Raw genomic sequence first — 17,722 nt, forward strand, 5'->3', positions numbered from 1 at the left:
CTGCAATGGCAGCACTGTGTGGGTTTGGTGAGGGATCTCTGAGGGTGCACAATTGGTGCTGCCACCATCAGAAACCTTCCTCACTACCCAAAGTCCCTAGGTACCAACGGTACCATTTACTAGGGACTTACAGTGGTAACTATAGAGGTTGCCAATTGTGCAAAACAACTGTGCAGTTTTGGGGAAAGAGATCTGGCATTGGGGACCTGGTTAGTAGGGACCCAGTGCACTAACATTCAAAGCCACATCAGAAACCAAGCAAAATGTCAGGGCTAACCACGTCAAAATGGGTGCTCTCCTACAGTTAACAAGTGATCTGTGCAGCACCTGAGCATGTCTTTAGTAATACTGCATGATGAGTGGGAGATGCTTGCAATCACTGAGGTCTGCTGTGTGATGGAGCACACATATGGGCATGTACTGCTGATTATTACTCAGTGATTGAGCAGCTGCAATTTTACTAGAAGTGCATTCATACAACTAGAACTAGAAAATACAATAGGGAACAGTAGAGAGAAGGTTGCATAGTAAGGTAATTTGTTTTTAGGGGATTTTAGTAAAATTAATATAAAGAAAATAAAGATGGTAAATGAATCTTCACAGCTTTAAGCCTAATCTTTCCTTGCCATCGTCTATTGGCTTAAACTACATAACGCTACCATGGATTTGGCACAGGGGGATAGTTCTTCACCTAGGGGTAAATAGGAACATGATTTAAATATACCTGTGATCGAGGAGATGTGGACCTGATCTTGCCTACAAAACAAATGAGTATACTTGAACAGTAGACACCTACTATTTAATTTAAAATTCTTACATCGTATAGGTTCACCCCTGCACAGTTACAGGGCGTGGGCCTGACTGAGGATGCCACGTGCCCAAGATGTTGCTGCCCTGCCAGACTATTTTCACCTAGCTTGGGCCTGTCCATATGTGTTCACCTACTGGGAGCTGATAAACAAAACTCTCTCAGAGATCCTCTCCATTTCTCTCTTTTTAGCCCCAATGCAGGCTCTGTTAAGCTTAACCCAAGCACTCCAGTATATTCACCACTAGAAGGGCTAAAGCTGGGAAGAGTAGAAATCATATATGGTGGAGAAGGGTCCCTCTCCTAAAGTAAATTAAATGGTGCAGGATTTAATTTACTGCAATTAAACTATGGATGTTTATGCAGCCACACTTTCTCGCACATCTTGACCGAAAGATATACAGTCCCAGAAATGTGCCTCCATTACCATCAGCCACTTAATGGTCATGATGACAATGCCCCTTGAATACAAAATTGACACTGTGTTTTCTCTTTTGTCGTATCACTGGATAAAGCTAGGTTTGTTGATGTACTCTGGGATACCAATCTATGGTAGCCTTCCTGTCATTTTCATAATGTACCAGACTATGAAGCTGTAAATCTGAAAAATGATTCATTCCCTGCACTGAATTCAGCTGAAATCCTGAGTCACAAAGTTTTGATTTACCTTTGAAAGCTTTCACTTTTAACAGCACAAAATTACCAAAACGTGCAGATTTTTCCCAGGCACAAACATATAAGTCTATTTTGTTCAGAAAATCTTACATGTCTTAAACACATAAAAGGAGATAGGTGGAATGTTTGTAAATGGTCTAACCACTGGCAATGGCTCTGGGTAGCATTCAAACCGACAAACCAGCCATATGCAATTCAATATTGACACTGCTCCTCATAAGCCCATCCAGAACTGCCAGGCAAAGCCCCCTCCAGAAGGAACAAACCACCTCAGACCAGTTTCTGCCTTTAGGAGGCATTCCTTTGTCCACTTAAGGCATTACCTCAAACATGCAAAAGGTGAGGGGGGTAGCTCATCACTGAAATAAAAAAAAGTTGAAAACTTGACTTATGTTTCAGGCTCAAACTCTTAAAAGTCCTGGAATTGAGCAGTTATGTTTATGTTTAATATACAGAGCACACAACATAACTAATGCTCATTCACCATCTTGTTTTCCTGTTAATTGTTTGTGTATCTGTGCTATTTGCAAAAAGCATTTTGAGCAGCGGCTTTCAAATGTGCGCAGTGTGGGTTGAGTGCAATAGATCCATCCTCCTGTGGGCAACAAAACCTTTTCACACATGGCCTTTTGTCTTGTACAGCAGTGCCTGAGAAAAGGCCCCAAGCCCAACCTGTTGTGAACGTCAAACACTCACTAGGTGCAGTCTTCAGCCACCTACTGCTGGCGTTGGTCAGAGGCCTGGCCTTCCATCCTAACGTCTGCTATCCAAGCAAGGCCAGACACCCATTTTAGTTTTGGCTCTCCTTGTGTTTCTTTTTGTTTTTTTTAATTGCCCTTCACTCGCAAGTCAGATCCAACTGATGATTCAGGCACAAAGGGGGTCATTACGACCTCGGCGGTCTTTTAAAAAAAAAAGACCGCCGCGTGAGACAGAATACCGCCATTGCCGGCGGTATTTCTGTCTCCCTATTATGAAATTTCCGCTGGGCCAGCGGAAATGTCACATCAACATTGCAGCCGGCTCATAATAGAGCTCGTAATAGAGCCGGCAGCAATGCTGATGTGCAGTGGCACCCGTCGCGCACTTCACTGCCCGAAATTCGGGCAGTGAAATGCGCGACGGGGCTATGCCTGGGGGCCCCGGCACTGCCCATGCCAAGTGCATGGGCAGTGCAGGGGCCCCCAGGGGCACCCCCAGTCCCCTTACCGCCGGCCTGGGGACTCATAATCCCCAGGGCAGCGGTGCTTGCACCGCTACCCTGGGGATTATGACCGGCAGGCGGAAACCTGGCGGGAAAGTGGAGGGGCCGGCAGTATGGCCGTGGCAATTCCGCCACAGTCATAATTGCTGGCGGTGTTACCGCCAACATTCCGCCGGCCGCCAGGGTCGTAATGACCCCCAAAATGTTGGTCAACCCTAGCACCAAAAATTGCAATGGCGAGTTTGTGAGTCAGCACCAATATGTTCATATTTTTTGCAATTTTGTTTTCTAAGAAGAGTCTTTTTCCCAAGGCATATCAGTACCCCTAACCAGTCAGTCTTGGGGTTGGTCACCTTAGGGCTTGCCCTCCCCCTCCATAGATGTATTATATTGTATTGTATTGTATTACAGCATTGGTTTATATTCAACACGGTGTGGAATTTCCATTGTCCGACTCCTATTTATTTTGTCTTTGGGACACGTAGGCCCAATCACCTGTAACATAAACCCATTTGCTGCCAGTTTACCATATCACATTACAGATCAGGAAAGTGCATTGTCTACAGTAAAGGTAACATTTGTGTCCATATTTTAATGCTGTTTGAACTTGTATTTATGATTCATTAACCCCTTCGCTGCCAGGCCTTTTCCCCCTCCTGTACCAAGCCTTTTTTTGGCTATTTGGGGCAGTTCCCGCTTAGGCCCTTATAACTTTTTGTTCACATAAGCTACCCACACCAAATTTGCGTCCTTTTTTTCCCCAACATCCTAGGTATTCTAGAGGTACCCAGACTTTGTGGGTTCCCCAGAAGGAGGCCAAGAAATTAGCCAAAATACAGTGAAAATTTCATTTTTGTTTTAAAAAAATGGGAAAAAGGGGCTGCAGAAGGCGGCTTGTGGTTTTTTCCTTGAAAATGGCATCAACAAAGGGTTTGCGGTGCTAACATCACCAGCTTCCCAGCTGTCAGTGACAGACAGACTTGAATCAGAAAATCCAATTTTTCAACACAATTTTGGCATTTTACTGGGACATACCCCATTTTTATGATTTTTTGTGCTTTCAGCCTCCTTCCAGTCAGTGACAGAAATGGCCGTGAAACCAATGCTGGATCCCAGAAACCAAAACATTCTGAAAAGTAGACAAAATTCTGAATTCAGCAAAGGGTAATTTGTGTAGATCCTACAAGGGTTTCCTACAGAAAATAACAACTGAAAAAAACAAATATTGAAATTGAGGTGAAAAAAACAGCCATTTTTCTCCACGTTTTACTCGAACTTTTTCCTGCGAAGTCAGATATTTGAAAGCAATATACCGTTACGTCTGCTGGACTCTTCTGGTTGCGGGGATATATAGGACTTGTAGTTTCATCAAGAACTCTAGGTACCCAGAACCAATAAATGACCTGCACCGGGTTTTCATTCTATACCGGGTATACAGCAATTCATTTGCTGAAATATAAAGAGTAAAAAATAGCTATCAAGAAAACCTTTGTATTTCCAAAATGGGCACAAGATAAGGTGTTGAGGAGCAGTGGTCATTTGCACATCTCTGAATTCCGGGGTGCCCATTCTAGCATGTGAATGACAGGGCATTTCTCAAATAGATGTCTTTTTTACACACTCTCTTATATTTGGAAGGAAAAAATGTAGAGAAAGACAAGGGCAATAACACTTGTTTTGCTATTCTATGTTCCCCCAAGTCTCCCGATAAAAATGGTACCTCACTTGTGTGGGTAGGCCTAGCGCCCACGACAGGGAATGCCCCAAAACACAACGTGAACACATCCCATTTTTTACAGAAAACAGAGGTGTTTTTTGCAAAGTGCCTACCTGTAGATTTTGGCCTCTAGCTCAGCCGGCACCTAGGGAAACCTACCAAACCTGTGCATTTTTTAAAACTAGAGACCTAGGGGAATACAAGATGGGGTGACTTGTGGGGCTCTGACCAGGTTCTGTTACCCAGAATCCTTTGCAAACCTCAAACTTTGGCTAAAAAAACAAAACAAAAAAAAACATTTTCCTCACATTTCGGTGATTGAAAGTTCTGGAAATCTGAGACGAGCCACAAATTTCCTTCCACACAGCGTTCCCCCAAGTTTCCCGATAAAAATGGTACCGCACTTGTGTGGGTAGGCCTAGCGCCCACGAAAGTAAATGGCCCAAAACACAACGTGGACATGTCACATTTTTCCACAGAAAACAGTGCCTACCTGTAGATTTTGGCCTCTAGCTCAGCCGGCACCTGGGGAAACCTAGCAATCTAGCACATTTTTGAAAACTAGACACCTAGGGGAATCCAAGATGGGGTGACTTGTGGGGCTCTGACCAGGTTCTGTTACCCAGAATCCTTTGCAAACCTCAAAATGTGGCCAAAAAAACACTTTTCCCTCTCATTTCGGTGACAGAAAGTTCTAGAATCTGAGAGGAGCCACGAATGTCCTTCCGGCCAGCGTTCCCCCAAGTCTCCCGATAAAAATGGTACCTCACTTGTGTGAGTAGGCCTAGCGCCCACAAAAGGAAATGGCCCAAAACACAACGTGGACACATCACATTTTTACACAGAAAACAGATGTGTTTTTTGCAAAGTGCCTACCTGTGGATTTTGGCCTGTAGCTCAGCCGGCCCCAGAGAGGGGCAGAAATGGCCTAAAATAAATGTGCCCCCCCCCCGGAAGCTCAGCGCGATGGGAGGAGGCCAAGTGACAATCAGCACGTGATCGCGCGCTGACGTCACGGGGGGGGGTCGGGGGTGGAAGGGGAAGGGCTTCCCCTTCCATCCCTGCCTTGAGGGTGTGGGGGGAACTTCCCTCTGGGCTGTGTGCCCAGGACGTAATGGTTACGTCCTGGGCACAGCAGCACTGTGCCTCAGGACGTAACCATTACGTCCTGGGCACAGAAGGGGTTAATACAAAGCCTTTATTATTAGGATGAGCGAGCGCTAAGGAAATGTTGTAAGCTTGTACAGCACTACTGATAGTTCCAGTATAAAAATGTGTACACGTTTGCAAAGTTGAACACGATGAGGCTACCTATACTGCTCCCAGAATGCTGATTAGATGCAAATATTTGCAGAAGATTGAAAGCAATGTTCAGTATTCTTTGATTTCGTTTTTTTTTTTTTTTTTTTAAATGCAATGAGGGGGAAAACGTTTTGCTAAAAGCTGCTATAAATTTTTAGGTACCATTTCTCTGAAGAATCATTTAGTAAAATGTGTTGATGCATACTAGTATTTCTTAAAATAGTATAGCCATAATGGAAAAAGCAGTGTAACCAGTTTCAACAAGATTATGGGAAACATGAAAATAAGCAAGCACTGTCAAAGTCAGTAGGTTCGGCGTTGGTTGTCAGCCTTTTGGTTTTGTCAATGCGTGTCTTGTTTTGACATTTTTTTTTTTTTTTTAAAGTTTATTGTTGTGGGAGCTGCCAGTGCCTCACTATTACAACAAACATTGGCAAAGGCAAAAATATTTTTTGGTCTCAAAAGGCACACATTGCCACAGTAGTTTTCTGGCAATGAACGAAACTACCTTCTGAAAGAGCACAATGCTGTCACTCATAGTGAAGTCAGCCAATAGACGGAGAGAAACAGCACTGTTCTAAAAACAAACATTCTTGGTTAACGCCAGACCTAATTAAGGGCGCAATTCTTAAAGGAAGTCACAGAAGTGCACCCATGGTATATGTTCTTGAATTAGTGCAGATTTATGACTCATGAATTACCAAGAATTTATAGAAACAGGCCAGGAAATGCTATTCTTAGAACATATTTGTGAACTACATTTTAGCTCAAGCAAATATGAATTTCTAGATGTGCTCATATGAAAATATGTTGAGCACTTACAAGTTCGTTTTTCCTCCAATTACTTTTTTCCTCAATTGTCAAGAATACATTTCCAAGCTTTCTCAGTATGGAAAACAATTAGAAAAGAGCTGGTAAAAACCCCTAAAACATGCAAGTTTGTAGGTCTGTAAAGACCCAAAAGGGCATTCCAATCCTTGAACTATTGCTTACTGTTACCTACAGCAACAGTATGTTCATCTGTGGAAAGGTGGCAAAATAAGGGATTTGCTAGTATTCAAACCGAACTATAGTATGAGCCCTGTCATAATCAAAGAGGCTATTCTCAGAGCCCTTAAATAACGAGATTGCTGCTATAATTTGTCATCGCATTACATGGCACCAAAGGGACGAGTGGATTTTGTTACAGGACAAGTAGATTTATGAAGCAACCTGTCCCATGGACAAGTAGATATTTTATTAAATTTCACACCCCTGATTCAAACTAACAGGACACCTTTCGCTCTAGCGAGTGGAACAACATTGTAACATTTCATAATCGTTATTTTTCAACTAGTCATCAATGGTTTTCAGCAATATACCATGTCAGTGGGGTACATAGAATACCAATTCTACATCAGACTTATCCAGACGTTCAAGTGCTGCCTTTCGATTGCCTCCACCCACTTAGCCCTCACGAGGGGAATTCTATGTAATGTGGTGTTGCATCTTTGAATAGTAGACAGAGTTACTTGGCAGAGTATGTTTTATTACCCCTCTAGTGTATTGTAGTTAAAACTATTAAAATGTTATCTCCTATCATTGCACTTACTGATCTAGGAATGTATAAGTGTGTCAAGGTCTAGATTTTTGAGACAATCTACTAGATCTTCCCATGCTTTGGCCCCGTCTAATGTCCCCCTCCCTTTTTTTTTTGCTTCCCTGAAGATTATCACGCTTTCATATCCTGTTCACATAAGTAGGACCTCTCGCCATCTACTCCCAGTAGGACCCCAGAGGGCCTTCCAGTGCAAGGTGATCTCGTGTTTCACCAAGACCAGTGCTAAGTCTACAAAGCTGGTGGTCATTTTGCAGTTATGTGGGCGAGGGAACCCTCCTAATAAACATGCCATCAAGTGCATGGCATGGACCTCTGGGTTATGTCATTAATGCAAACGATCACTTCTTCCCAACAGTCCTTTAGTTCAGGACAAGACCACACCACATGGATCATTTCGGCGTTTTGCGTTCCACATCTGGGGCAGGCCGCCGTTGCGACCGAAAAAGGCATACGATCTTACCGGGAGTAAAATACACCTTATGTAAGAAGTAAAAATTGACTAGCCTAAATTGAGTGTTTCTCAAAATCAGATAGGTATGAGGAAGTATTTTGGCCCAGTCCACATCTGAAATCGGCAGCCCCAAGTCTTCTTCCCACGGGAGTAAAATATTCTGCAATGCTTGATAGAGGCTGGTTACTGCTTTAACTCTGCCCCAGTAATACATAAGGATTCTGCATCCTTGGTGGGACGGGAGCTCTGCCATACCTGCGCACCAGTGGGCACGTAAGGTCGACATCAAAGGCAGCTGAAGGAGGAATTGGCCCTTTGGTATCTTAAACCTAGAGGATAAGTCTGCAAAGGTCATGAGCTCCTCATCTTGATAGAGCTCACTCACACAAATGACCCCGTATTGAGACCATTCCATCAGTCAGCGTAGGTCTATGTCTGGAGCCACCTGCTCTAGTCCCCGCAAAGAAATATCTGGTGAATAGGGCTTCACAGTTCTACCAAACCAAAAAACTGCAACATTAACAAACAAACCCCACTCCCCACCCCGCAGACCAGAAGAAAACACCTTCTAATCCAAACAGAAAGACAAGAATTCAACATACGTGCAAACATTGCCTTCACATTTCAAAACTTGGGGGTGTGTGCCAGCTATATCACCTCCCGGCCGCACATCACACTACCTGGGTCAGCAAACAAGGTAATTGCAGCCACCTTCCACCCAGTAGATACTCAATTATAGAGCAGGTGGGAAGGGCAGGAGTTATGCAACAGGTGATCAATTTCCAGTATTCAAATCACAAGGACAATATTATATAATTTCATCTGAGGTGGCAGGGGTAATCAGTGGCAGTGAGAGAGTGGAGCTGCAGGCAAACTCCATCATTCCATCTGAATTAGAGTCTACGTAGTCCATCTCCTCCAGCGGTGATGGGGAGCGGGCCGGCTCTATGCATGGATGCGGACGTTTCCACTGCTTTCTACTGCTTGTGCAGGGCTTCAGATCTGGATGGGGCCAACCCGCTCCAAATCTCTTCATCTTCTTTGCAAGTCTGCGGGTCGGTCCTCATTTGTGAGTTGATACCTCCCTCTTCTCAGTATCAAGATGATCAAACCAGTCCCAGACTGTTCGGGGTGGTGAAAAGTGCACCACTCGTTCATGTGTTACCCGCAGTTGAGTTGGAAATAACATCGCATATGTCATATCCAGGTCACGAAGATGTTTCTTGGCAGCTTGGAATGATGCTTGTTGTTTTTTTTAACCTCTGTGGTGAAGTCTAGGAACAGCATTACTTTGTGTTTGTCCACTAGGATAGCACCTTTTAGTCTGGCTTGGCTTAGGATGTGGTCTCGATCCCTATAATGCAATAGTTTGGCCACAATCGGTTGGGGAGGCACTTCCAGGGGATAGCGGCCAAGCCAGAATCCAATGGGCCTGCTCAAAGGCATATAATAGGGACAGTGGGTCAGAGCCACAGTGTTGTGAATCCATGCCTCTAGGAAGATAATCATGTTCCCTGCCAATCCCTTGATGGGTTCTGGCAGGCCTAGAATATGGATGTTGTTTATTCTGGCCCTATTTTCAGCATCTTCAGCTCTAGTTTCAAGTACTTTAACCTTCTGTTCCACTTGGTTTAGGCGTTCTTTCATGGACGTTATGTCGGGTGAAGCTTCCTCCAGAGTGCTTTACAGAGCCATAACTCTTTCAGCCATGCGTCAATGGCTGTCTTGCAGGAGCCCAATTTCTGCAGCTACAGTGTCAATTTTGAGCTCAAGCGCCTCTCGGGAGGCAGTGATGGCCTGTAGGATGGCGTCCAATGTGGCTCTCTACGACTGCACCTCGTTTGAAGTAGATTCTGTCATTGTAGAAGGGATAAGGTCTTGGGACAATGTCGGGTCAAAGACATCCTTCATTCTTGAGTATTTACCCATTGTGATTTTCTCGTGTTAACTCAGCGGCTCCTGAGTTAATCTAACTGATGAATGTCGGCGACTATGTCACAGTAAGTACTCCAGCTCTGTACCAGTCAAACGCTCTGGGCATTTGATCAGTATACTCAATCTTACCCAGGAGGACCCCTCTGGCAGTCTTCGTGAGTGCTCTATGTGTCAGCAGTGCTGTGCAAATACTTCAGGTCTGCGACTGTTCAGAGGGTGAGGCATCTGTGGGTTCAAAAGCACAGGTTAATGATCAAGTTACTATGTTGCCTCCGTCATGCCCCAAAGTCCAGACAGGAGATTGGTAGGTTACATTCTGCAGGTACTGTACTCTTTTTTTTCTCCTCCAATATGCTGCTTCCTGACCCTTCGCCTCGCTGCTCTCTTTGTGCCTGTGTGGTGTGGTGCCTCACTCAGCTTGCTCCTGCTTAGGTCCCACTCAGTGAGCAAACAGGCGGGCAGGGGTCTGCTATGCCATGGATCTCAGGCCTCTAAGAGTCCAGATGGCAGCACGTCTGGCTGAGAGCGGACAGCCACCCTACGGACCTCAGACTGAGGACCCGGCCGACAGCCTCTCTATGGAGCGCAAAAGTATGCGGCAGCCTCCCTCACTGTGACCTAGCCCCTCCCTCTGCTTTCCGCTGGCTGGCGTGGCTAGCACGTTTTGCAGATACACATGGAATTCCAGTCTAAATGGCACCAGTGGGTGATGTTCCGGCTTCCTGAACTGCACCAGCCATTATAAACCATGGCACACCGGTAATATGGGGGCGGGGGGAGAAGAAAAGGTGCAGTGGCTCAATGGTCTCTGTCAGTACTTTCACCTGTAGCTCTTCGTGTAGGAACTCCCTCTCATGGTACAGAATCCAGGGCAGGGTATAAAAAGTCCCCCTTCGGTCCTACTTCCTGCAGTTCCCAATTGTGCCACACAAATCAAGCAGGCCCAGCCACAGTCTGGACACTGTGTGCCTGCTACGCCTCCTCAATAGTGTAGTAATATTTTCTTCAGGTCGCGCACATCGATCGCGGCGTTCGATTTAAAGGAGAGGGGGCCCGCACCCACAGGTTGCAGACCTGGCACTCTCCCTCACTCTGCCCAAATACCTCAGTGCTTGACAGCGATGCCTTCTGGATCGTACCACTGGCTCAGCGTTCGCCCACGCCTCTGTGAAAGCTGCATTAATTACTAATACATTTGCACTGATTAACAGCTAAGAATTTACATGAATTTTGCTAACGGAGAATTAAAGTATCTTGGAATATGTACCCACCTACGTGGCCACCATACATGTACGACATTAATAAAGAAATTACATTATTAGTTTAAATGAATGTGCACATGTGGAATACAATGTATTAGTGGCTCATACTGATGTATTAACGAAATGTGTTTGCTTAAATATACTAAGCATAAAGTAATTATAAAATGATGGACCTAGTCAACAAGGCCCCATGTTGAGCTTCATGGCATATATAAATGTTTGTAAATGTTTTTTTTTTTGTTAAAGCAGAGAATTAACACTTATTCATTGTTCACACAGTGCTGACCAAATATATTTGTAACATTTGCAATGTTGAACGAGTCGATGTCTTTAATTTTCCTGCGAGAACTGTCTGCTGTAAAGTAGTATACTATCTACAGTTACAATTGTATCTTTGGTGCATGAGAAGTAAATGTTCCCAGGATTTAACAATCATGGCTTCAATGATTGGAGTCATGATTGCAACTAAAAAGTTACTCAACGAAACTGGTGATGGGAACGGGAGAAGAGGAGCCAATCATCGACGTGCGAAAGACTGTCTAGTTATATCACAGATTTGGAAATTAATGTTTATTGAATCTACTGTGAACACACAATATTCTGACCAATGGCGACATGAGAAAATGCTTTATGGATTTTTTAGTTTAGCCCGACTACACTTGGAAGAAGCATTGATTCTTGTTCCAGTCCCGTACAAGGAGCAGAGCAGTTCCTGATGGCTTCTCTTCTTAGCTTTAGCCTCATAGCATAATTGTGTTACCGTTATTGATGCTGTTTCTTAGCTTGATGCCCTTTCTAAGTTGGTTCAGTCAACTTGGAGCCCAGCCGTGGCTGAGCCAATTCCCTTTCACTGTCCCTTGTCAACACTGACCAGACTGATGTCCAACTGACGAAGAAATCACAGCTTGCTGATCCATTCAGGAGAGATATAACAAAATGATACTGTGTCTGTTATAGATTTTTTTACTCTTCCTTTTAGGTACCAACCGCTATTTTGTTAGAGCTCTAGTTAGATGTTTTCCAAATTAACTTTTGACTAAATTACTTTTGGATGAAGCCCAAACATGGCATTAAATTTGGAGGGTTAGTTAGAGTGCCACGTGTTAACCAATGTTATTAACAAAGAATTGATTTTATTAGTCTGTCGAATCTAGATGTATGACATCTCTATTGTTCAGTTTTTGTTATTATTTTGTACTGCAACTCTTGAATGTTTAATGATAAATGCTTTGGTTAAATTGAAATTCTTCTGCTGCTTTGGTAAGCCTGTGTTGTTTGTATATACATATCATTTGGTCTTTAGATTAATTTATGTGATATTAGCATTGTTAATCTAGGAAAATAAACTTTCTAACTTTACAAAAAGGTGTTGTTATTTGCGGCCTAATGGGTCAATGTGTGTAGAGATTTCTGACTCAAAGTTTCTGATGAGTGATTTGTTAAACATGTTACATTGTTGCTGGTTAGGTCATGAGCAGAAATTTGTGTTCACGTGGATCACTCTTAGCTTGAGTCAAAAGGTCTATCGAACCTCTAACGCGTCCCCTTATAAATAAATTACCAAACACCAAATAAGGCCAGACACGCTCACACCTCTCACCCGGGACCATTAAAGGCCTGTGCTCTGATTGGCTCCAGGACTGAGCCATGCACCCTCTCCGGCTCTCATCCAAGTCAGCAGCCAGTGTCCAACGGGGCAACCTCCTCCAACCCAATAGGGAGCACCATATCCAGGTCAGCGCATCTCCGTAGCCGCGTTAGCTCTGCCGGCTCTCCTGGGACCTGTTGTCATTTTGCAGCCGATCTGCACTCTGCAACGCCTCTCTAAACTCAGCTGTCAGAGTAGCAGCTTGGGTCCAGTTATGTAGCAGACAGTCATGTCCTTCTGATACGGCAACAAATGCAGGCAGGAATCAGGCTATATAAGAAGCTGATAGCCCCAGAGGGTGGAGTTTGGCCGGAAGCGATGAAGCACCTGTCCTACTTCCCTGGCATGAGACCACGCCCCTCTCCCCTTCTATTGCAGCATTTAAAGAGCTCTTGCTACCGCTATATGGGTTGCTGAAAAAAAAATTTTTTAAACTTGCGAATTGAAGTTAACTTGCAAATTTCAAAAAGGTTAAAACACTTTCAGGTGTAATCCAGCCAATCACATGTAAAAATTTCAAGATGTGATTGACATGATTTGCGAGTTAAAACAGCAAAGACAAACCTTAAAGTCAGCTCTGGGACATTTTTACGTGCTTATATCTCCAAAACTACTAAATAGATGAACACCAATCCAAAAAAAGCATGCTTTCTGATTGTTTTACTTTCATTATATATTTTGGTGTAAAATCCATCCAGCGTTCTTTATGATACCTTTCAGCAAATGTTCTGTTAGGAGCTTTAATGGGAAATTAATGCTTTTTATTTTTTTTCTCTTGGAAACATCTTTACAAAACCGTCCAAGTTATAGGGAAATCACAAAATACCTTCTCAAAGGAAATGCTGTCTCAAATATAAATACACAATGGCTATTTCCACTACCCCTTATCATATCAGCCTTAATCATATATTCCAAACATTAACCCCTTACTACTGCCCTATTGCATCCTACCAGAATGTATTTTCCTCTGCACTACCGCATTTGTGGGGGAAAATAGATTTAAACAGTATTTCTATACAATTATAACGGGTGAAAGAAAAATTTTGGAACTTGACAATCATCTACAAACTAGAACCTTACAACACAAGAATAGAATCGAGCAAATGTAACTTCCAGAGGTCCACTGGCAGCAGGGAAATGTAACTGTCTATAGAGGTAAAGGGTGTACAACGGCAGGCTTTAACCACTAAAGCTACTTATTACGGTGCAATGCTTTTAATTGATTACATAGCACTAATCTAGGAGAGCGAATGAAGGCGAGATGCACAAAAAAGGGAATAGGCTTTGCAGGATCTTCCCGTTTTGTGTGTGAGTTTTTTTAGAACCTCCGTTAAGATGTCTCCAACTCGCCTTGTTTCATTACAAAACGAAAATGATGAAAGGGGTGTGAGCAGATTGGGACCCTTAAACTGTATTACTTCTAACAATATAAAGTTGACAGGAGCACAACCCAACAGTGTTGCTACAGAAAATCTAATACCGGCTAGATAAATCTAACACTAAACCACTCCCTCAGATCTTCATGCTATTGTACACACAGAAGTCTGTTCTTCTGTGTACGGAATATACCTTTATTCATGCTATCTTGTCAAAATATTTACAATATATTAATTAGGGGGTATCAATCACGAAGAAGGCCACATTTTTTCTCCATGCCTCAAACTAAAGATACATTCTTCCAATGTTCAGTCCATGCACTATAGCCGCATGTTACCAGAGTTGATACCTTTTATAAGCGAATCATGCCCAAGTGGCCACATAACTGATCATATGGTCTGCAATAAGCATTGCATGAAACAGCAATACATGTAGATATTGTCAGAAGATAATACTATCAATCTACGGACTTCTTTTGAGAGGCATGGATCACTCATCTAGGAACTAACCCATTTCTGAAAGTTATAGTTGGGAGAAGATGTCCTGTTCCACAGCTGTAACCTTTTAGGGTTGACGTTCAAACAAAGCGAAACAGCCCGTCGAGCAGATGCTTTATATGACATGTGGGTTACTTAGATTTCCAATAATTATCGACAGTGAATACAAATACTTGTTTACCAAATATTCCTAAATGTAACTGGCAAGTATAGTACTTTATAAAAACAGCCAACTGCCTAATATTCCTCTAGTGTACAGGAATAGAAAACGTTGTTAAATCTATCGTAAGTATCAACTTCACAAGCGATATGGCTAGCGGGCTAAATGAGCCATTGGGAGACTCGTGGACTCAGGTGAGACCCACTGTCATGCCTTGGAACAACCTTCAACTTGTTGGGTCGTGAACGAGATTGAAGCTGATATTTAATGGGTGGTTCTATGAAATAAATGAATGGTAATTTTTCGAGGGCTATGCGAGATGGCAGAGATGGTGACCCTCCTAACCCGTAAGGAAGCACGCTGCTATAAACGAATTTAACTAAAAAGACGTGCGTACCCTTCATACGAATGCGTGATGACAGGTAGGAAAAGTGACAGTCACTCATAACACTCTGCATGTTCGCATTACTGTCCCTAGTTGCCAGTACCGTGTGTACGCGTTGAAGAGCTGAAAAATAGACATTACCTGAGTACGCTCTAAGTGGCTGTAAACTGAGCCTCGATGCACACAGAGCAACTTTCTCCATGGACAGCGACTAGCTTTTGTAACTGTAAACGACTTACAGTGACCTACAGTCAAGCGTACACAGCATTAGTTGCGCATGCGCGTATCCTTGGTACGGCGCTGCCCCCAAGAGTTCAAGTGTATTAGAAAACTACGGTTACGCCCTCCTTTGAGAGCGCAAGGATCAGTTGCATTCGCCAGTAGTTGTGAAAGAGAAACAAATGGGCTAGAGCGCCGCTCGCGAGACAGCGTCATCTGCCGTCGGCAACTAATAATGCACGATACGGCTCATGTTGAAACTTCGACACCGACCATGCCTATCGTCATTCCGTATTCGCACCCTCCCACAAATCTCAGGAGAAACCGTGAAGTTATTACTTACAGGAGATAAATCAAGCTGGACCGTGTGTAACTGTGTAGAGATGTGGAAACTGAGGGAAAGAGTTTGTAGCCAATTCTGGGCAATTCACCTAATCTTCCCGTACTTTAAAAAAACAATGAATGAATGACTGTGTAATGTAGCTAGTGCTCCTGTAGAGCGCTCTAATACCATCGTGTAGAGTTTGTGAAAAAAAAACTGCGAAAAAGTGAATTCTATGTCAGGACTGGAGGCTCCGATTATGCTTTCTCTTTCTCTTTACTGTTCCAACAGCAGCCAATGAAACAACAGTAAACAAAAAACTTCAATACCCAAGAGGCATAGTAATAGTCACATGGGCCAATCACATGTGCATGCGTTTTCGGCTTTCTTTTTTCATTTTAATTAGAAAAGCCGGCGCGTTGCTGCAACACGACTCAGATCTTTGCATCCACACGTGTGCCCACATTTTTTATGCTCCCTGACGCCCTCAGTCTTGGGGGTTGTATAAATGGAATAGGCTTTGCCTAGAGTGCTTTTATTTCAGGTCTGCTCCCTCCACTTTTGATACATTAATTCCTATTGACCTGATAGGGGTTTTTTGCACTCCCCCTCTACACTCCTGAGGTTCTTTTACTCCCCTTTTATACTGAGGTACATTTACTTCATTAAGAAGCAGGAGCATGGCTCAGTGGCATGATGATGAATCAGGATATTATCCTGAGGAGAATTTTGGCCAACTGGAAATGAATTTGGTGGAAGCCCTTGACTCAAGGGTACAGCAATCAGTTAATGACGCCCTTCTCAGGTCAATTGATTGATTACGCTCGTAATCAGGGGTGGATGCCAGGTCTTCCGGCTTCCGGTGAACCCCCAAATCCCATGGAGACAGGAAAGCAGGGCAATCTCAGTACCCTGCCTGACCAGGCTGCTGCATTTGAAAAACTTCGACGCAAGCGGGCAGGCGAACACAATTATAGCAGTAACAAACCAGCTGATACAACTTCATCCTCCAACGACGACGATTCATCTGATTCAAATGACTCTGCAGTTCCAGGTCCTAGTAAAAAACCAAAGGGACAAAAGCCCCCTCCGAAAGTCTTAGACTTTGATCCCACAGATATAATTCACCCTAGAGCGTCCAATTGGATCCCTCCTCCTGAGGTAGCTAATTATGTTCAATCTCATTTACGCAGAGGGTTTGACAAAGAGGTATGTGCGCGGCTCCAAGCTGAATGCCCTAGACCTGATTTGGAAGGGAAAGTAGCAGATACACCTGAGGTTGATCCTACTATGGTGGTCTTTATGAAAAAAAAATCAAAAGACCCTAAGAAAGGTCTTGACAGAGCTTGGGGCCCTTGTCAAGATAAACCCCTAGACATGTCTGGCCCCCTGACAAGAATTTTGGAGTTAGCATTCCAATCTAAAGAATCTGGCTTAGCAGTAGACACAGACATTTTACTTGGCTGGGCTCAGAGGGCCATTTGCCAATTGGGCAACACTAACTGTGCGCTGTCTACTGAGCGCAGACGAACCTTTTTGATGTGTATTGATCCTAAGCTCAATGATTTGTCCTCTTCCAAAGCTGGCCCTGCCGCGGACGGCTTGTTGTTTGGCGCTCCATTTGGGAAAAAACTGTCAAAATTTTGCTCCACTTTCTCCTCTCTGGACAAAGCCCAATTATTCCTTAAAAAGGTCTTCAAACGCGGCCTTTTTCTCAGGGCCGGTTGTTACGGAGGGCGCATGCCCGACCGAGGATCCTTCTCAAGCCCTCAAGCCTATTACCCCAGGGGTCGGGGTAGCTGGTATGGAGAACCTGCAGAGGCCACCTTCTATCCCACCCGTTCTCGAGGCGGTCTGGGGAGATTCTGCAGCGGTCCCAGACGAGGACAGCAGACCGCAATTCAGGACGCAGGATATTCTGGTAAGAATTATCCCCTTTTCACAAGTGACTTTGGGGGGCAGGGTAGGTTCATTTTTACACAATTGGAAATTGATTTCAAGGGACCCTTGGGTTCTTCAAACAGTGACAGGTTTCAGACTAGAGTTTTACTGTACCCCGAGACAGACTGTTCATACCAATCCAATGTATTTTTCCCAACAAGAGCTCTCCATTATAGATCAAGAAGTACAAGCGCTTATAGACAAAGGAGCTGTAGTCAT

General features: G+C 43.8%; 1 protein-coding gene across 1 annotated transcript in view; it reads right to left on the reverse strand.

Annotated features, from left to right (window-relative positions):
* COQ7 (coenzyme Q7, hydroxylase) overlaps positions 1-15,319 on the reverse strand; it is a 101,819-nt gene extending 86,500 nt beyond the window's left edge. Inside the window, exon 1 of the mRNA XM_069210231.1 lies at positions 15,163-15,319. Within this exon, the coding sequence (XP_069066332.1) occupies positions 15,163-15,223 (61 nt within the window). The 5' untranslated portion in view covers positions 15,224-15,319. The remainder of the gene's footprint in view (positions 1-15,162) is intronic.
* Positions 15,320-17,722: the final 2,403 nt, after the last annotated feature.

Source organism: Pleurodeles waltl, chromosome 10 (assembly GCF_031143425.1).
Source record: "Pleurodeles waltl isolate 20211129_DDA chromosome 10, aPleWal1.hap1.20221129, whole genome shotgun sequence".
Taxonomy (NCBI): domain Eukaryota; kingdom Metazoa; phylum Chordata; class Amphibia; order Caudata; family Salamandridae; genus Pleurodeles; species Pleurodeles waltl.